The sequence below is a fragment of the Haliotis rubra genome, unplaced genomic scaffold (assembly GCF_003918875.1).
Source record: "Haliotis rubra isolate DU_JTF1 unplaced genomic scaffold, ASM391887v1 Scf573, whole genome shotgun sequence".
NCBI lineage: Eukaryota > Metazoa > Mollusca > Gastropoda > Lepetellida > Haliotidae > Haliotis > Haliotis rubra.
Window position 1 is genome coordinate 202,584 of NW_025767272.1, and position 21,417 is coordinate 224,000.

General features: G+C 38.0%; 3 protein-coding genes across 8 annotated transcripts in view; 2 read left to right on the forward strand and 1 right to left on the reverse strand.

Annotated features, from left to right (window-relative positions):
* The window catches only part of LOC124254501 (NAD(P)H-hydrate epimerase-like), a 391,625-nt gene that overhangs the window by 35,536 nt on the left and 334,672 nt on the right, over positions 1-21,417 (reverse strand). The gene's annotated exons all lie outside the window — the stretch shown is intronic.
* LOC124254500 overlaps positions 3,608-21,417 on the forward strand; it is a 110,856-nt gene continuing 93,046 nt past the window's right edge. For 2 of the 3 annotated variants that reach the window (XM_046688310.1, XM_046688311.1), the window contains exon 1: positions 3,611-3,669. In XM_046688310.1, the coding sequence (XP_046544266.1) occupies positions 3,654-3,669 (16 nt within the window). In that variant the 5' untranslated portion in view covers positions 3,611-3,653. Of the gene's footprint in view, positions 3,670-21,417 lie in introns of all 3 variants that reach the window. The other variant, XM_046688313.1, reaches the window with a different exon arrangement.
* LOC124254499 overlaps positions 18,856-21,417 on the forward strand; it is a 33,061-nt gene continuing 30,499 nt past the window's right edge. The window contains exon 1 of one of the 2 annotated variants that reach the window (XM_046688308.1): positions 18,856-18,933. In XM_046688308.1, coding sequence (XP_046544264.1) covers positions 18,885-18,933 — 49 coding nt within the window. In that variant the 5' untranslated portion in view covers positions 18,856-18,884. The remainder of the gene's footprint in view (positions 18,934-21,417) is intronic. The other variant, XM_046688309.1, reaches the window with a different exon arrangement.

The window sequence follows — 21,417 nt, forward strand, 5'->3', positions numbered from 1 at the left end:
GACTGTCAACACCATCACTACACTACAGTCTATAGACTGTCAACACCATCACTACACTACAGTCTATAGACTGTCAACACCATCACTAAACCAGGGTCTATAGACTGTCAACACCATCACTACACCAGGGTCTATAGACTGTCAACACCATCACTACACTACAGTCTATAGACTGTCAACACCATCACTACACAAGGGTCTATAGACTGTCAACACCATCACTACACCAGAGTCTATAGACTGTCAACACCATCACTACACCAGAGTCTATAGACTGTCAACACCATCACTACACCAGAGTCTATAGACTGTCAACACCATCACTACACCAGGGTCTATAGACTGTCAACACCATCACTACATCAGGGTCTATAGACTGTCAACACCATCACTACACCAGGGTCTATAGACTGTCAACACCATCACTACACCAGGGTCTATAGACTGTCAACACCATCACTACACCAGGGTCTATAGACTGTCAACACCATCACTACACCAGAGTCTATAGACTGTCAACACCATCACTACACCAGGGTCTATAGACTGTCAACACCATCACTACACTACAGTCTATAGACTGTCAACACCATCACTACACCAGGGTCTATAGACTGTCAACACCATCACTACACCAGGGTCTATAGACTGTCAACACCATCACTACACCAGGGTTTATAGATCGTCATCACCATCACTACACCAGGGTCTATAGACTGTCAACACCATCACTACACCAGGGTCTATAGACTGTCAACACCATCACTACACTACAGTCTATAGACAGTCAACACCATCACTACACCAGAGTCTATAGACTGTCAACACCATCACTATACCAGAGTCTATAGACTGTCAACACCATCACTACACCAGAGTCTATAGACTGTTAACACCATCACTACACCAGGGTCTATAGACTGTCAACACCATCACTACACTACAGTCTATAGACTGTCAACACCATCACTACACCAGGGTCTATAGACTGTCAACACCATCACTACACTACAGTCTATAGACTGTCAACACCATCACTACACCAGGGTCTATAGACTGTCAACACCATCACTACACTACAGTCTATAGACTGTCAACACCATCACTACACCAGGGTCTATAGACTGTCAACACCATCACTACACCAGGGTCTATAGACTGTCAACACCATCACTACACCAGGGTTTATAGATCGTCATCACCATCACTACACCAGGGTCTATAGGCTGTCAACACCATCACTACACCAGGGTCTATAGACTGTCAACACCATCACTACACCAGAGTCTATAGACTGTCAACACCATCACTACACCAGGGTCTATAGATCGTCAACACCATCACTAAACCAGAGTCTATAGACTGTCAACACCATCACTACACCAGGGTCTATAGACTGTCAACACCATCACTACACTACAGTCTATAGACAGTCAACACCATCACTACACCAGAGTCTATAGACTGTCAACACCATCACTATACCAGAGTGTATAGACTGTCAACACCATCACTACACCAGAGTCTATAGACAGTCAACACCATCACTACACCAGGGTCTATAGACTGTCAACACCATCACTATACCAGAGTCTATAGACTGTCAACACCATCACTTCACCAGAGTCTATAGACTGTCAACACCATCACTATACCAGAGTCTATAGACTGTCAACACCATCACTACACCAGAGTCTATAGACAGTCAACACCATCACTATACCAGAGTCTATAGACTGTCAACACCATCACTACACCAGAGTCTATAGACTGTCAACACCATCACTACACCAGAGTCTATAGACAGTCAACACCATCACTACACCAGGGTCTATAGACTGTCAACACCATCACTACACCTGAGTCTATAAACAGTCAACACCACCAGGATCATTATTATTCAACACAACCAGAACAAGAAAAGATTTCAATGTAAAAAATGAGGTTTACTTAACCTTTTCCCCAGCATAATCTGCACCTAAGAATGTCATACCCCACAACTAAGAAAAACAACAAATACTTAACTATATGAGTTATCCCTTAAGCACAAACCTGGTACTGATAATTCAAAGCAATCAATACCTATTTTTACTTGTATTTATTTCAAAATGAATCAATGGCTGGTGTCGAAACTTGTTTCTCTTAGGGACATGTCTTCAGCCCACATGTGATTTTAAATACGAGTCACGGGACATTGAGAAGGCAAAGTCGAGACAAAAAAGGCTATTGTGTTAGTTACTGATACTGTATCAATTACAGGCAGGCTTTATGTAACCCTGATTAAGGGCTGATCAAGGAAGTTATTTATATACACCTATTTAATATCACAACATATGTATGTAACCGGTACGTGAATGGGAATACTGAGGACCAGACACTGATTACGGGTTGTGAGATCTATTCTTTATTGACAGACACCCTGAAACACATGTTTACAAAATAAGTTCCAAGTTAAGGGCAAACATATAAATATAGATAAATATATACAATCATTGAATCTCTGATATCATTTCTAACATAAGAAATGAGTGTAATATCAATTAATGTCAACAGATGCACATTAGATAATGTTGTTGTGGTAATAGTTACATTGCCATTAACACGTTGACTGAACCACCAAGAACAGTAACTCCTTGGTATTACAATAACGTTTCAAATACGTCGTACCAACGTACACATTATGACGTTCATACCCTGTGCGTCACACTGGGGTATAGAAGAGCCACGTCTCCAAGATGAATATACTGCTGCAACAAGAACAAGCAAACCAAAGTCTCAATATTCTAAATATGTATATATACAAATCACAACAATCAGTAGTTATGGTTCAGTACTGACGTAACTATGTGTAAGCTATATCAGGTCATACTTAAAATCATTCACACATTCAATCATTCTGCATCGTAAGTATAATGTAAATCAAGTGTGTTATGGTTATAATGCACAGAAAATAACCTATGCATAAACATCATTGAATATTTACAAATAAACAAAGCAGCATAGTTTTAAGCATGATCGTTATTTACTATATCACTGCAAGATAGTCTACTTACCTCGGCATAATATTTACAATTGCACAAATATACTTTAACCTATTTTATTATCATGAAGAACATTTAATTAGCACTAATAACATTGTTATTTAGTACAACATATATAAAATACTTGAAATATTGTTCCTACCTTTAGATCAGACGTGTTAGTTGTTTGTGCTCTGAACTGTGATCTGACGTGCAAGTAATGTTTAGTGTTTTAAAAGAACCAATCGACACAAGGGGCCAAGGAAGTCAAAGGGCACAACACAAGCGATGACACAATCCCTTGACACCCCTTATAGCCGTAATGGACTAGGCAAGATTTAAAAAATAACCATAGACTAACGCTTAAAAATGATACTGCTTGCGTTAAAACTATAAACAATGACAACTTCAAATGAACCAAACCTTACATGACTTCATACCTGCCACATGTATATAAAGCGATATTGCTGACATGTTTTCATCTATTCAATAAAGTACATGAATCTGACACTATGATTAGCTAACGGTAGGTAACATGTGACTAAAGAAAATCTAGAAAATTCGACATGACAACATTGTCACGTGACTAAGGCTACCCGTATAAAAGTTGAACACAACCATTGCATCAGTAAAATGGAAGCTATCAAAGGTGAGTACTGCATATCCCTGTCTTACAATAACAGAGAACAATGTCAGTCAGGAGATATTGTCTTTGTCCTTTCACTCAGAGTCCACTCAGTACATGGTCTCAATGAACATTTAAGATATACACCTGTATAGAGATCAACGTGCCTGAAGGAATACTTCCAAAACGGCCGATACCCGAAGTCAAGACATGTTGACTTCGTACTCTCATTATAATCCTAAGAATCCTAGTTATTGCTAAATTACACGCACAGTACAGTAACTGGAGTGATTAACCCATTCGACACTGGAGGCTGATTAATCACGTCAGAATGATACATAATATCTGGAACCTACCTGACGTATGATTTGTTTATTAATACTGTAAACCTTTATGGTGTTTTTATACTAGAAATGTCTGAATTTGTTTATTACATTTTAACAGATCACATAATACTGACAGATTTGAAATTATAAATTATTTTTGGCAATGTTATTGAAAAGTAAAAGAGCTAAGTAACATTGTTTCAAGGATATCATTTAACTTGGTTAGAGGTTCTGGTTGACTGGTGTTGAAAGAGTTAATGCACAAAAGGCTACACATTCCTCTGATTTGGGACCGGCATAGTTGCATGCAATGTGTGAAAGATTTCACGTAATTCAAGAATGTCTGCCCACTGGTTTAAAATTTCCCAACAGGAAGCACCCCAGAGAATAACATTTCATCAAATACCCCTGCAAAAAAAAAACATAAACAAAAAACAATAAACAATGTTAAAATTTGACTCTGGCTACCAGTAATCAGCTGATCTGGAACATTCTAAATTATGTCATGTCACACACGTAGACGGAAACCAGAAACATCACCTGACTTATGATCTGAACATGCGCAGAAGAACAGCTTCAAACATGGCCGAATGTGTGTGCTACATATTGTCTTAGAGTAACAGAGAAAATAGGCAGTCAGGAAATATTGTTTTCTCAGAGTTCAAATATATCAGTATATGATCTCTGTTTTGTTTCAATGAACACAATACACCTGAACAGAGACGAATGAATGCAGATTCCCAGTGTCTCGGAAACTTTATTTCAATCCTAAGAATTGTTATGAAATATAGACATGCAAATACACATGCAGATGATTAAACAATTGTAACTCAGATGTGAGCACCTGGATGTAAAGTATTAAACGTTTGGGACAGTTTTGTGGGTCACCATTAGAGGCTTCCTGTAGGTTTACTACTTTCCATCACAAAAAGGATATGTTGACAAATATTAGACAAACTACAACAAATATGACTTTGAATGACTGAAACTGTTAAATTTTAACTGTAAACGAATGAATGAAATTTTGAAGAAAATTACTGGCTGGGGTTCTAACCTACACACACATGGGGTGTGGCCTCATTGCCTAGTCAAAGCTGTCTTTCAATGAAAAGCAAATCAGCGTGTATAATGAAGACTCACAGCAAAAATTATGGATGCAGACAGTCTATCAACCATATATTTTGAAAATATATGTCTCTTTTTTAAATCAAGATTTGAATTCTCCACAGTATCGGTCAGGTTTCCATAGAAACAAACCTGTGAGTGGGGGAATACTGTATTTGACGTGGTAAGCACCATGGGCACTAAAAATCTTGCAAAAAAGGGCATTTATTTAAATGACATTTCTTTCACTTGAACACATAAAAAAACACTTTAAAACATGGACAATAACAACAGATTGACTTGAATAGCGTCTGAACAGTTTGACAGCACTCATGAAATACGAATATTATTGAATGGATTCGTAATTCATCTTTGTGGTTCTCATTTTCATGAAAGAATACCTATTGGTTTTAGAGATGTGGTTGGGATAAACACACCACTAGGAACACAGTCACAGTAAAACTTGTTGTAGTCAACCCTCACATGTAACTCCACAAATCTCGCAGTCTATCATGAAAGCCCCTGGGTCATGCATGATAGTGACCAGTCTCCAACTGGGCACGTGCCCATCTTTCAGTACATATGGTCTCTGACATTTGCTGTCATAACAAACACTTACATGATTTCTTGTTTTCAGATAATAAAGATATAATGCCCAAAAGCAGTAAAAAAAGACAGACAGTTCAAGATACTGCAGGTAAGTCATTTATTATGGTACCATGTGTTCATAAGACTGAAAAGTTCTTCCATTCTGTGCGCTGCTTGTTGTGGGGAGATAGAGAATATGGTGCCAGAGTTCACTGGCTATAACTTACTTTTACAAGAACTGAAAAACAATTGTCTACATATTTCACATTTTCACATATTAACTACATAAATTGTAGATATGATTGTGAAATTTTTTTAATTTTTTATATATTTCCAACAGTACTTTAGTGCCACTTTAATCTGATGCAAATGAGCTTGTTCAGGTTGGGGGGACACCAGAGTGAGTGAGTGAGTTTAGTTTTACAAAACCTTTTAGCAATATTATAGCAATATCAGGGTGTGTGACACCAGAAATGGGCCTCACACATTGTACCCATGTGGGGAATTGAACCGCTTTACAGGGCTACCACACCACCATCAACCATGGATATTTCTCACATGCTGCTACTTTCTTTACAACAGTTGTGTATTGGGAGATGTTTTGTTTTGATGGTTACTTTAATTCCAACTTGATGAGAGAATTTCTGTCTATTAAAACTGTCAGTCTCCATACAAGAGTAGTTATTGAGCTATCAAGCCAATAACATGGAATACACACAAATATCAAAGTCAAAGGAAAAAATACAAATTTTAAACATTCCTAAGAGCAAAAGGCAGAAGTTTCATGAAAGAATACCAAGTACTCTTTTGAGATATGGCCCTGACAAGAACAACACTATAAACTGAGTCAAAATTAAACTGGCTGCCATGGAAATGTACAAAACATAAATTTGTAACAACCCAAGTAGCACAAGGCTCCATCTGACAACCTTATCTTTGTGTGTTCACAGTTTCAGGAAAGACGTAATTTTCTGAATAAAATTGATATTTTATACTTAGCATGACTCATGCTCTTTTGCTTGTCTTCTTCTTCTTGCGAACATAGTGGAACACTTGTATCTCCCTATTGAAGCTCCCTTCAATTGAAACATGTGTAAAATCACTAATCACTAGTCACCAAGAGTTGCCCCTCTTTGCTCCCCCACTGGCGGGAAAGACAGCGCCACCAGTTGCCACATGCTTCACTCTCTCCTTATAACGAGCCCGACACTTGAATTTGCAGGGAAATCCAAAGTGTCATGTGGGGAGGATGGGAGGGCTTACCTCATGAGTCAGGATAAGAATAAAATATCAATTTTATTCAGAAAATTACATATTTTTCCTTATCCTGACTCGTGCTCTTTTTGCTTGTAGAATCCTGCGGATACGGAGGTGGGAAAAAAAATACTTTGGATTTCAATTAGTGACTTTACGTATAATAACCCCTTATGGGAACTTCATAATGGCACTGTAATTAAATTAATTGCTGCTGCTATCATACATTAGTTCTATCAGATGCCATAGATGGGGTATTTATGATATTATAATAATATAGAAATATGGCGACTCCAAAGTGGAGAAGCGACCCAAGAGTACAAGTAAAACGAGTACTGGGCTTAAGACTAACATAGCACACACATAACGAAGCACACACAAACAGCCTTTAACCACAAGATGACCCCAAGTGACCTCCCCACTGCAAAATGCATCACTTAAGACCTCCCTTTAACATTAAGCATTAACTGAAATACACTTTGAAGTGGTGTTAAAGTAATCAATGTTGATATTATAAGTTTAATGAACCAATTTTCTACTTGTTGACAGATTTGGTCTGTTCTGTTCGGTAAGTACAGTATTTTCATGTCATCAGGAGTTTTCTAAATGTTGCTATTTTTAGCAACAGTCATTAAAACACCAACATTTACATAATCATTTCTTAAACAACTTTTGGTCTTCTTCATTACCAATGTCGGAAATTACAGTGGCGATTTTGAATGGACAAATGACTAACTTTCATGGCATTTAGGATGATTTGACCTTTCAAATGTATATTTATTTGCTATTTTATTGGTAAGATTTTGCAGCAAACAGAGTATAGTACTTGGAGCTGCTTGAGCTAGCAAGGATTAACTCTCGACTGAAAATGTGTTTTGCATAAGACAGTTTATTTTAAACTATGATCTTTTCCCACCTGTCCCAGGTATTTTGGGAATAAATATGATTAAATGAGACATATCTTTCCATTATGATCTTAATGTTAAAATATCTAAAAAAACATAATATTTTTTCAGAAAAAACTGTTTGATTACAATGGCATGTTCATTGGGAACTAAAAAAATATTCAATGAAGGATAAAAAACTTCAGTCAAGATGTTTTTGTATTCATATTTTTCAGTCATGACACAGAATTGCCCTATGAAGTATCACAGAAGGATGCTGGTGATGGTGAAGTTGATGCTGATGAGGATGAAGATGACAGTTGTTATGATGTTGATGATGTAGATGAAGCAGATTATGATGCTGATGATGTAGATGAAGCTGATTATGATGCTGATGATGTAGATGAAGCTGGTTATGATGCTGATGATGTAGATGAAGCTGATTATGATGCTGATGATGTAGATGAAGCTGATTATGATGCTGATGATGTAGATGAAGCTGATTATGATGCTGATGATGTAGATGAAGCAGATTATGATGCTGATGATGTAGATGAAGCAGATTATGATGCTGATGATGTAGATGAAGCTGATTATGATGCTGATGATGTAGATGAAGCTGGTTATGATGCTGATGATGTAGATGAAGCTGATTATGATGCTGATGATGTAGATGAAGCAGATTATGATGCTGATGATGTAGATGAAGCTGGTTATGATGCTGATGATGTAGATGAAGCTGGTTATGATGCTGATGATGTAGATGAAGCAGATTATGATGCTGATGATGTAGATGAAGCTGATTATGATGCTGATGATGTAGATGAAGCAGATTATGATGCTGATGATGTAGATGAAGCTGATTATGATGCTGATGATGTAGATGAAGCAGATTATGATGCTGATGATGTAGATGAAGCTGATTATGATGCTGATGATGTAGATGAAGCAGATTATGATGCTGATGATGTAGATGAAGCAGATTATGATGCTGATGATGTAGATGAAGCTGATTATGATGCTGATGATGTAGATGAAGCTGATTATGATGCTGATGATGTAGATGAAGCTGATTATGATGCTGATGGTGTAGATGAAGCAGATTATGATGCTGATGATGTAGATGAAGCAGATTATGATGCTGATGATGTAGATGAAGCAGATTATGATGCTGATGATGTAGATGAAGCTGATTATGATGCTGATGATGTAGATGAAGCTGGTTATGATGCTGATGATGTAGATGAAGCTGATTATGATGCTGATGATGTAGATGAAGCTGATTATGATGCTGATGATGTAGATGAAGCTGATTATGATGCTGATGATGTAGATGAAGCTGGTTATGATGCTGATGATGTAGATGAAGCTGATTATGATGCTGATGATGTAGATGAAGCAGATTATGATGCTGATGATGTAGATGAAGCTGGTTATGATGCTAATGATGTAGATGAAGCAGATTATGATGCTGATGATGTAGATGAAGCTGGTTATGATGCTGATGATGTAGATGAAGCTGGTTATGATGCTGATGATGTAGATGAAGCTGATTATGATGCTGATGATGTAGATAAAGCTGGTTATGATGCTGATGATGTAGATGAAGCTGTTATGATGCTGATGCTGTAGATGAAGCAGATTATGATGCTGATGATGTAGATGAAGCTGATTATGATGCTGATGATGTAGATGAAGCTGATTATGATGCTGATGATGTAGATAAAGCTGGTTATGATGCTGATGATGTAGATGAAGCAGATTATGATGCTGATGATGTAGATGAAGCTGATTATGATGCTGATGATGTAGATGAAGCTGATTATGATGCTGATGATGTAGATGAAGCTGATTATGATGCTGATGATGTAGATGAAGCTGTTATGATGCTGATGCTGTAGATGAAGCTGGTTATGATGCTGATGTTCATTATGATGCTGATTATATTAGGCTGTCTTTGTAATGATTGGTTTATGGATCAGCCAACCCTAATTTTTGCCAATGGCAAATAAAAATATAATTTCAAATAGAAGTGTTTATTTCATTACCGCGAAGACCTGGGAATCAAACCCTACATTAAACAGAAAACAAAGTCATCAATATCCCCCGCAAGGGCAACATACTCAATATGAATATGTCTACTAGTTATGATTATGTCAAATGTGTATGGAGTGTACACAGCAAAGTGGAAAGAGTATTGAAAGGTTTTTAAGATCTGCTTTAGTTTAGGAGATCTGCTCCGGACAAGATGACATCCTCATAGCCACAGCCTAAGTCACGTTTCCATGTAAACCGAAAAAAATATAATTCACATCTGGGTCAAAAGGCACATCTATGGATCATGGTTGACATGTGTACCAAGTTTGGTTTAGCTATCACCAATAGTTTAGGAGATATGCTTCTGACAAAGTGTGACAGACGGACACACGGATGGACGAAACTCGTTTCTATATCCCTCGCAACTTCGTTGTTGCGGGGGATAAAAAAAAGATCAACTGACATACCCGATGTTAAATCAGTCGTCTATCTGCACTGGTTCAGAAATAAATATTTCACTTGTAGAAAAATCGCAGGCACAACTACAAATCAATACCCTGAAACCGAAACCAATACAAAGCCTAGTGATAGGGAAAGGCGCTTACCTTGCTGTGAAGCGCCGATGGATGGGTGAGTGAGTGAGTGAGTTTAGTTTTACGTCGCACTCAGCATTATTCCAGCTATATGGCAGCGGTCTGTAAATAATCGACTCTGGACTAGACAATCCAGTGATCAACAGCATGAGCATCGACCTGCGCAATTGGGAACCGATGACATGTGTCAACCAAGTCAGTGAGCTTGACCACCCGATCCCGTTAGTCGCCTTGAACAGCAAGCATGGGTTGCTGAAGACCTATTCTACCCCGGATCTTCACGGGTGGTCGATGGATGGGGAGATTAAAGGTTTCTATAGGTTCTGCAAAGTGTGTCAGTAGTCGTCGGTGTCTCGTGTTGATCTGTCAGTTGTCACCTGTCAGATTTGGCGGGTAAGTTGATCATGTGCTTCGATCACACCCGGAAACATACGAGAATCACTGGATGGCCAATCCTCATTTGTCACCACTCGCCCCTTTCCGTAACCACTATTCAGCTTGTCCCGGAATAACACGAGTTGGTCACGAATGGGCACGAATGGGCCAATCCTATAAAACCCAATGTACGAGTGTGGAAGCACTGACCACTACAGAGGTAACTGCGAATCAAAACCCTACATCCAGAAATTTCGTAGAGCCAATGGCAGCAGGAAACCAGCTGGTTTTGTTTCCACGTGCCTGTTTTCAATGGGAAAACAGTGCCAGAAAAGTTGGTTTTGTCTGCCAAAGGTAATCAATGGGGATGGTGTTGCCCATTTGGTTAAGGATGATTCTTTCATCCTCAACATCAAACGCAGCGCAACTGCAGATGGTCAATTCAGCAGCACGGACACATCTGTGTCAACCCAAGTTCAGACGCACGTTGAATTTGGCAGTAAATATCTCTTCAATTTCACATCGGATAAGCTTGAGGAAAGGGGCAAAAAATGCATTTGATGTTCTGCTGTCGGTGCAAAAGAAATACTACTGCCTTCCGGAACCAAGGTATCGTTTTTTAAGATCACTTTAAACTATATCCTTGTATTTCAGTTGAAACTGTTAAATATACGGTTGTTAAAGTTCTTGTTGATAGTTGTCAATTTGTCATTGATTCAGAACACATCTATGATAAGATTTCAGTTTAAATTTCATAAATGTTACCTAATTTGTGAAACAGATTGAGTGTTTTTGTTTTATGAATACATCTAGAGTGAATAACTGTCTTTACTATTTCAACTTGAAATAGAGGTATATCAACAATTAACTTTTGCCTTCTTTTGTATATTTAACTTTAATACAGTTCTGTAGAGTAATAAGCACCCATATAAAGAAATGAACGACATTCATCAATACCTGTAAAATATTCCCACATTTTAAAACTTAATATGATTGACAAGACTGATGAAGAAAATTTAATTTTATACCTGTATCAGTTATAGGGAAGGCACACAGCATTTGCAATTTTGATGCCTCCATTATTTCTAAACACTGTTTTCAAAGGTTGAAGGCAATTTTACTTGTGGGTACATTTGTGTGTGGACAAAATTAATGAGGCATCAAATATCCTCATTTAATATTTTTTCATATATGTGCATATCACAAACCCTACATGGCTGTACTATGTAATATAAACTAGGCATAGCAGATAGCACAGAATACCCTTGCTTTGCCTTCTCTTTCCCATCTGTCTTTTATATCTTTGTCAATTTTTTCATATATTCTGATACATTAACATATATTATATAGAAAAGCACACTGTCTCTGCTCTGTTCTCTCTATTAATATATGCATTTGAATGTCAAATGTTGTTTATATCTTGTATCCTGCATGACTATTAATTTATTAAACTATATCCTACATGAATATTAACTTATATTTTGAAGACTAAAATAATGCAAGTCTTTTTTGATGAAATATTTGAAGGCATACATTTCATGATAAAATTGTTTGTCAAATTTCATGTGTTTTATAAAACATGACTAAGACTTTGAATAGAAAAATCATAAATTGATGGCTGAATTTTTAATATGATAAAATGATTCCGAATGATAAAACTTTGTATAATACTGAATATTGTTTTCAGAAAAGTAGTGACTGCCAAAGATACACTCTTCAACGACGTTTTGAAGCTTTTGAAGAAATCTGATGTTGGCTTCACATCAATGCAAGTGAATACAACAGGAGTCGTGGTTTGCAGAGTTTTGACTACTGCGTTATAGTATATTGACCAACATCACTCAAAGCTTGAAAGCCGAGGGATCCTTCAACCCAATGATTTTCGTACCTTGTCTGGTTATTACGACTGGAAAATACAGAAAAAGAAGTCTCCTCAGGTACAGCAGATCATCGCTCAACCTACTGGAGTGTTCAGATTCAGAAACTGCAGAAGACAAGGTTAAGTCTACATCAACTTTGGACCAGGTACTTTTAGATGAGCATTTATATTTTTCAAAGATTTATTTTAATAATATATCAGCACGCTTAAAAAATCATGGCTTTCCATTGTAATGGCACAGATACTAAAATATTATTTAATACCAAAATAATGGAAATGTCGATACACTTCATTTGATTTTCAATAATATGTATTTGGATCCAAAATGATTGAATACAGACTTTTACAGAGACAATTTGGAAATTTCATATTCTTTATGTTTTCAAAGTATAGTCCCATACATTCCTCCATTGAAGACAGAATAGATGTTTTAGTTTTTTTTTGTGAAAATGTAAATTTTAAAATGAAACAAGAGCATAATATGTGATCTATTTCAAAACTACTTTGAAAAGACAATATTGTTGTATTTTTCAGCCTCGCCAGATTGCAGAGAAACAGCCACAGCTAAAGGATTCTCTGATTGGATCCGTGGAACCAGTATTGGCCAAGTTGAAACAGCGATTTGCTCAGCTGAAGCTACATGGAGAACTCGTCCAAGTCCATGATGCTGCTTCAGATGTTGACATGAAGAATGTCACAGAGTGTTTGGATACACATAGCGTAGTAATATTATACATCATGTGATGAAGTGCGCATGTGCGTAACGTACAGGATGCTCTGGCACTCGGGAAGTAAAAGGCTTATCGCAGTGTTGTAAACTCTCCAATATTTCAGCCAGACAACTGGTCTGGTAACTCTCAAAAGTTACCAGACCGGCTGGAAAGTTGCCAGTCCAGAAATTTCTGGATTAAGAAAAATAAAAAGGAGGTTAATAAGAGGAGGAACTGTTTAATTAAATTTAATTTAATGTCAGGTTATTGTCACAATATACATTACAAAATTACACTGATTTAACAGCCAGACTATTGGGCATGCAACTTTTTAAAACTGACCGTCCGGTCGCAAAACAGACCGTCCTGGACGGTCGGGAAGGCAGGAGTTTGCAACGCTGCTTATCGTCAACACCTAGTTGTGTCATCTCTCCTCCTCGGAATAGATAGTCTGTTTGAGGTGGTCTTTAAACTTTTCTGTTGAGTATGTATATTTCATATAGAGTAAGAAAATACTCGACTCGTTGGAAACACTCCAACTATTTCATTATTTTGTTTAATGTGTTCAAATTTTGTTATTGTTCAAGCCAATGGACATTATATATTTCATTGTATATTTATATACTTGAAAAACAAATGTTTTTACTTTCAGATGTAACAAACAGCTTTACACCAGTGTGTTACTACTGTGGCGACCATGATGCCCATTCCAATTCAGCTGTTGTCCAGCAACTGCAAACACAGTATTCCATTGTGCGCCAATTCTGCGAAATATTTCTGCAGACTGGAAAGCAGCCTGCAGTACAAAATGCCCTAAAAGTGGGACTAAATAAGAAATAGTCATTGATTTCTGCATTTTGTAAACAATTAAGCAGCAAGTCAAAGACAACTGGGCAGTATTAAAGTCAGTAGTGAATATGTCCCTTGTTTGTACTTTCATTTTATTAAATATAGAAGATATTTCATGTTTCCTGTGCAATATCAGTTACCTCTCATCTCATAATGGAGAAAGGCTGATATTTGCAGAGATATTACACTAGAAACATGATAAATCCTATATATTCGATGCTTCAAAGATGGAAAAGAGGCATGTCCACAATTGTCCATACCATTGTTTCACTGTCACTAAGCAACGACTATTAATGATGTCAGGTTAATTGTAATAGTGAGGTAACCGCATTCTACAGGTGATGTCAGCATCTTTTTGATATTATTACAGAGTTTAGAAAACTCACTCATTCACTCTTATGATTCACAATAATTACTCTTCTCTTACAATATCAAAATTTGGATTTATTTTTAAAATCCTACTGACTTAAATGTTGAAACAAACACTTAAAATAATTGAAGACTTTCAATTTATTTTTTATTTTTATTTCGAGACCACCAACCAATTTTGCGAAAATATCCGTAAACCAATCAATGGCAAAACCCTGGCCCGATGATGATGCTGTTTTTAAGATTTAATATCATAGCTCATGTGTACCACAGTTGGTGGCGATTTGATGTTCAGTTTGTTATAGATGTCTTTGTTCTTGGACAATGTGTTGTGCAAGTGAACACAATACGCTTTACGGATAGGACATCTGCATGAAATTTTCATGCATGTTTCTATTATATAAACATGTTTCGTGATCCTACACGAGTGTGTTAGAGTGTAGAGTCGAATGAAGATCTGTGTGTTAGATGATAGATATTTAAACGTTAGTTAGATGATTCAGTCATTATCAGACCTGGGTAAGATATTGCACCTTTCGCGCAGTGTCTTGCATTCATTAGTGTGTATATAAATCAACAATTGTGGGAAAATAAAAGGTTGGTTACAAATTCAGATTTTTGTTCATTCCACTGCAAAACAATGGATTCAAATGATACATATCTGAGATGTGATTACATTGAGGGAAAGCAAAATTGTAAAGCAGACACTTTATCAAGAATGGGTGTTGATTCCTTTAAAAGCGATTTCCACTGTATTTCTTGTGAAGAAACTAAAGTAGATGAAGCACGGGAATATTCCATTTGAATCGACGGTATGTGTTAATTCGTTATTGATTGATATTTGAGCACGGAATTCATTTGGAACCGACGGCATCAGCCGGAGGTTTCAAATGGAATATTCCTGTGCATCAAATACTCAATAACACCCGGAAATTGGCCAACACATGATGTTTATCGACATTGTAAACACAAAAGTAAACCAAAAGGTCTACACACGTTTTTGTGTCTGCACTCATTGACATCGAGTACGGGTACAGCAGTGAAATGTCATCAGCCGGCCGTTCGGCTGTCTCCCATGGTAGCATCTAGAACTGCTCATTTGTGACGTCATTCGGACTTTACGTCACAATATGATTTTAATGACGTCATCACAGCTGACGACGTAACAATACAATGGTGTGAGCGATGTTTGTATGTATTAATACGCAGCGAATTTCTGGGAATCGAATACCATTTGATCACGTTTTTCAACCAATCAGATTAAAGAACACAGTGACTTTTGGTTTACAATGATTACTGTGGTGCCTCAATGTGTCGTCTGCCATAAATAGCAAAGGGGAAATCCCAACGAAAGCGATGTTACACATCATTTCTAAAGAGTCCACCGGAGGTTAACAGACCACAGCCGATATCCGGTGGTCAGGCTAACTGATCCCCATTATATAGATGGAATATTGCTGAGTGCAGCGTTAAACAACCAGCCAACTATCCATCTTTGAGCATCGATCTACACAATTGTGATACGATGACATGTGTCAACCAAGTCAGCGAGTCTGACCACCGGATCCCGTTAGTCGCCTCTTCCGACAAGCATGGGTTACTGAAGGTCAGTTCTAATACAGATCTGATAAGGAAGGTGATGATGAAGAGGAGGAGCCTCACTCTGAGGGGATGGGTTTGAATCCCGGATGGGACTCTACTCAACAAAAGTACCAGAATCTGTACTTTACTGAGAAAGTGTAATCCCAGATATTATAAGTTGTATGCTTCTCTTGAGGGTAGGCAAGGGATAACACTGGTACAAAATGGTGTACATCAGACCTTATTACCCAAGGGAGAAGCATACAACATATTTATCTTACTGCCATGTTAAATGTACAAAATATCATTTTAGTTATTTTTGAAGATCGCTACCGACTATATGACATGTAAACAAAATGGTGCCTGCCTCTCGACCAGATTTTTATAATCATCATATTCTGGAAAGCTTAGAACTGCAATAAAAATGGTTAATTATGTTTAGGTTGACTGTGCAAATGAATCGATGTAAAAAATAGTTTAAATAAAGAAGTGAAATTTGGTAAGATAAATGTGTACATAGTGAATTTTGAAATCCATGCACTGCATGCATCATATTATGATGTCATATGATTGTTAGTGATACTGCTTCTAAGTCGAGAGTTTGGCAGTTACCGTGGCAGCGGGTAATATATTTTCTTATTGTCACCCTCCTGGGAGGGGTGACATGGAAACTTTTTAACCTGTCATTAACCAGTGAAATTATAGTATTTTACATGAAGGTAAGATAAAACTGTTTACACCTGACCACTTTCTAGATGACATTGTGTATTCATTATATACAAACCTGAAGGGAGCTTCTCACTATACATTAAGCATGGCTTCTTTTCGCGGAATAAACACATTTTTGTTTTACTTTTTGAAAGTAGGACCTCTTCCCAGGTTTCACTTTTTCCTAACTCTATATTAACATCAAAATTCAAATTCAGATGACATGTGAGTTTTTTAAAATCAACTGAAAAATGTCATCAAAGATCACTTTCAAGGTGCAAATGTTTTCCTATGCAGGAATGGAACTGCATCTGACAGGCTATAAAGCGGACATTCTACCACATGGCCACCAAGCCAACAGAGATGCAAGAGTTAAATTATCTATTTATAGTTACTGTCATTAAATTGATTTTACTAGCGCTACAGTTATTGATATGTAGCTTCATTACATGGTCATCTAATTATCCATTTTGACAGTTTATATGTATAATAAAGCACGACTCCGAGGTTATGGTTGGGAAAGTAAGCCCATCGGGTGGAGTGAAGTAAGACTAAGAGCACTGGTCTTACTTTCCCAACCATAACTTCGGAGTTGTGATTTATCCTACACATAGTACACAGTTCAAACACAATATATACTCACACGCATAAGAAATGCAAGGGGTTTTTTTAAGACACAAAAAATTGGGTCTATCACTCTATGTTCACCAGTGCCGTGCTTAAGTCAGATTGAAAGAAACCAGGCAATCGGACGTTTGAAAGTTAGAGAGTCTGTCCAAGATGTTGCCCGTCGTTTCGACGTAAACATAACCACGATTTACCACCTTCAGCATCAATATAACACTAAATAGACCACAGATGACATCCTTGGAACAGTCGTCCTAGGGTCACCACCCCTCGACAAAATTGGGACATTACCCGTCAACACCAGCGAGATCCGTTCTTATCAACCCCTTTGCCTTTCGAAAACTTAATGATGTCATCAGTCTTGGTAGCCAATGAAATTTCTTCACTCAATTTTCGGCTATTTGACCCTGTTTGTATTCCTTGTATTTTATGTTGCAAATTACATAGACTACATATATACATTATACTTGACTTGTGTTACTTCTGCGTGTGAGTATAGATGAGGTACGAAAACTGACACCACACTTATGTACATTTGGCATTACAATAATGCTTTAGAAAAGGTCACGCGACATGCTACGGCTCAGTGATTACAGACAGTCGGGGATCGGGGCTCCTACTAGTTGGGAGAGGGTTCACCAGGAAAATTAGTTGAACTTTGCAGATTCCTTTTTAACATAACAACATTAAAACAAGGTTACAATTTTGACGAATTCATTAGCAAAAGGGAATTCATCAAAAGTACCTGTACTATGTAGAATTCATAACCCTTCTTGGCTTCCATACTTCCATGTCCTGATAGCATTTTAATTATTGATAAAATGAACAATAGACCCTACTGAAGTGATTAACCCATTCAACACTAGAGTAGTCAAATCAAAATGATACATAATATCTGGAACCCACCCGACATATGATTCATTTATTAATACTATAACTTCTAAAAATGTCTGAACTTTTCTTGGACACAATGGGTCCCGATCTAAGTTGTCAAAGAGCAAAGTAATGATGTTTCGAGGAGATCATTAAACTCGGTAAAAGCTTTTGGTTGACTAGTGTTGAAACAGTTAATGCACAAATGACTGCACAATCCTTATTGATCTAGGACATGCACTGCTGCATGCTATATGTGAAAGACTTCAGGTACTTCCAGAATGTCTACCAATTGGTTCAAAAACTTCCCAGCGGGAGGCACCCCAGTGAATAACATTTCATTCAATACCCTTGCCAAAAGAACAAAAAGAAACAAAAAACATAAAACAATGGTATGATGTAACTCTGGCTACCAGTAATGAAATGTTCTGGAACATTCTAAATGACGTCATGTCACACACGTGACTGGAAACACCCGACTCATGATCGGAACAGGCACTGAATACTGTGACAAGATGGCAGACGTAGAAAGTGAGTACTACATATTGTCTTACAGTAACAGAGAAAACAGTCAGTCAGGAGATATTGTTTTTATACTTTCACTCAGATTATGTCTGTATATGGTTTCTGTTATGTTTCAATGAACATTTAAGATATACACCTGAACAAAGATGAATATGCCGCGACTGACTTGACGCACACTCAAAATGTCGGATACCCAAGTCTCGGAATGGTTCTTTCAATTCTAAGAATTGTTATCAAATGAAGACATGTAAATGATTGATTAATTGTAACACCCAGACGTGAGCACCTGGATATACAGAATTTAATGACTGGAACTTTTACTGAGTGAAACTGTTAAGAAATTTTATTTCTTGCTTCATGGATCTGCCTGTCATATTTTTTCAAGAATAAGAAAAAAAATAAAAATTAACTTTCCCTGCTCAAAAACTAAAATGCTAATGTTTTCATTGGCCAAAAATGTAAACTTACAAGAAATATTTTTTAGATTATATTGTGCCTAATACAGGGCTACAGATAAGGGCTGTACAGGCGTAATGTTTTCCTCAAAATCAATTAAGTACGATATAATATAAGTTTTCAGGCGTATCGTGAACGCACATAAATACCTTTGTACGTCTAACATTGAATTTCTGTGCGTATCGTGCAAATGGAAATCTATTTCGGATAAATACTTGTCAAGTTTCTTTTGCGAAACACAATTTGACACATGAGGAAACCCCGACAGTAGGAATCACTTGCGTTGCCATGCAACGATATACGTCACTATTTTTCGATTGGATAAAAACTACACTGTTCCTATTTATATCCAGTCGGACCTGACATTTCGCGCATCACACAGTTGCTTAGTTATTTCTCGCATGTCTTCAAATACAAACACATGGTTTGAAATAGTGATCGATGAATCGTCCAGACAAACCACATCACCAACTCGCTTACACAAAAACATGTCAGTACTCCTCAGTACACCTCCACTTGAAATATGATGTGTAAGTACACTCACACACCCAAAAGTTATCCGGAGCCCTGCCTTATATACACTTCGTAAATTACCAGAAGTAAAATACTTTTATCATTTAGAAAGAATTGAAAATTTTACTATAAATTGTATATTTATATACTTATCCTATCTCATGGTATGCACCTCTCCTCTTCTTCTACGACCATGTGTGGAAACGTGCTGTAGGCTAAGTTGAATCAAATCTTGCTGGCCTCTGACCCGCCCTGACCTCTGGCCCCACTCCGACATCAGCAACTGTCAATCATCTCTCCGTAAGCTGTAGCTCACTCTAAGTAGTATATACAATGGGGGTTCTGGATCACTTTCAACCAAAGTTTCTGCAAAGCCTTATTTGGTAAATAAGGCTTTGTCGGCCCTTAGCTCTTGCTACCATTTCCCTACTATGAAAAAAGTTTGGGCCGATAGCGGTTCTGATCACTTTCAACCAAAGCCTCTGCAAAGCCTTATTTCACAAGTAAGGCTTTGGTCGGACCCTTAGCTCTTGCTGCCATTACCCCTACTACAAAAGTTGGGGATGCGAACGCACCTCCTAGCCGCTACCGGGCATGGGGAAGTAACGGACACCGCTATGCTGGAGGTAACACTGTACCGCACGGTACGATCAATAATTTCTTCTCTCACAAACCCCTACCTGGCCCATCCCTCAAGTAGTACAAGTTAGGCTCGCCTGCTTTGATGTCCACTTTATCTATGTTGTAAGTTTTGACTGACCATATAGGATCGGTGGCTCGCCACGGCTATCACCCTCGTGTTCCCTCGCTGGTATAGATACCTCACTAGGGCCCTATCTGGTATCTGTTTCTCCTTCCCACGCAATGGAGCAGCCGGCTCTGCAACTATTGATTTTAGTTTGATAGCGCCTGCCGGTTTCTTATCAGTGAGCCGGTGACTTCATGGTTGATTGCCGACACCACCTTGGGTAACCTCACACCCATTCAGTCGATCGCTTTTCCCCGGGTTGCCATCTCCCTAGCATACTGATGTCCCAATAAGCCAGCCAAAGTCCTATTAAATCTCTCAACTATGGCTTGGCTGGCGATGGGCTCCAGCCGCGCTACACGCCTGACCTTTGTATCGCGGTTTATTAGCAGTTGTGACATCGCCACCCATGAACTCCCCGTCCGGGTCAACTTGCAGCTCTGTTGGCCACGCCAGCGACTGGCGCTTTTTGTATATGCTCAATCCTCTGGCTACCAAATAATCTTTCATGGGTCAAGGGCTCGGCTTCCTTTGTAGCGACTGGCTACGCCCACTACGGTTAAGGCATACTTGTACCTCTTGTCATGGGTAGGAACAGTAGGTCTGCCTGGTGAACGCTTATTAGGTATGTTAATACCGAACCTCCTTCTAGGCACGAGCGTGGTGCCGCAAATAGATCTGCCACAGGGCTTGTTTTTCAAGCCACGCTTTGGCCTCCTCCGGGGTACTCGCCATTTTAGCCAGCTTATGTACAGGGCGCTAGCTCCTTTCCA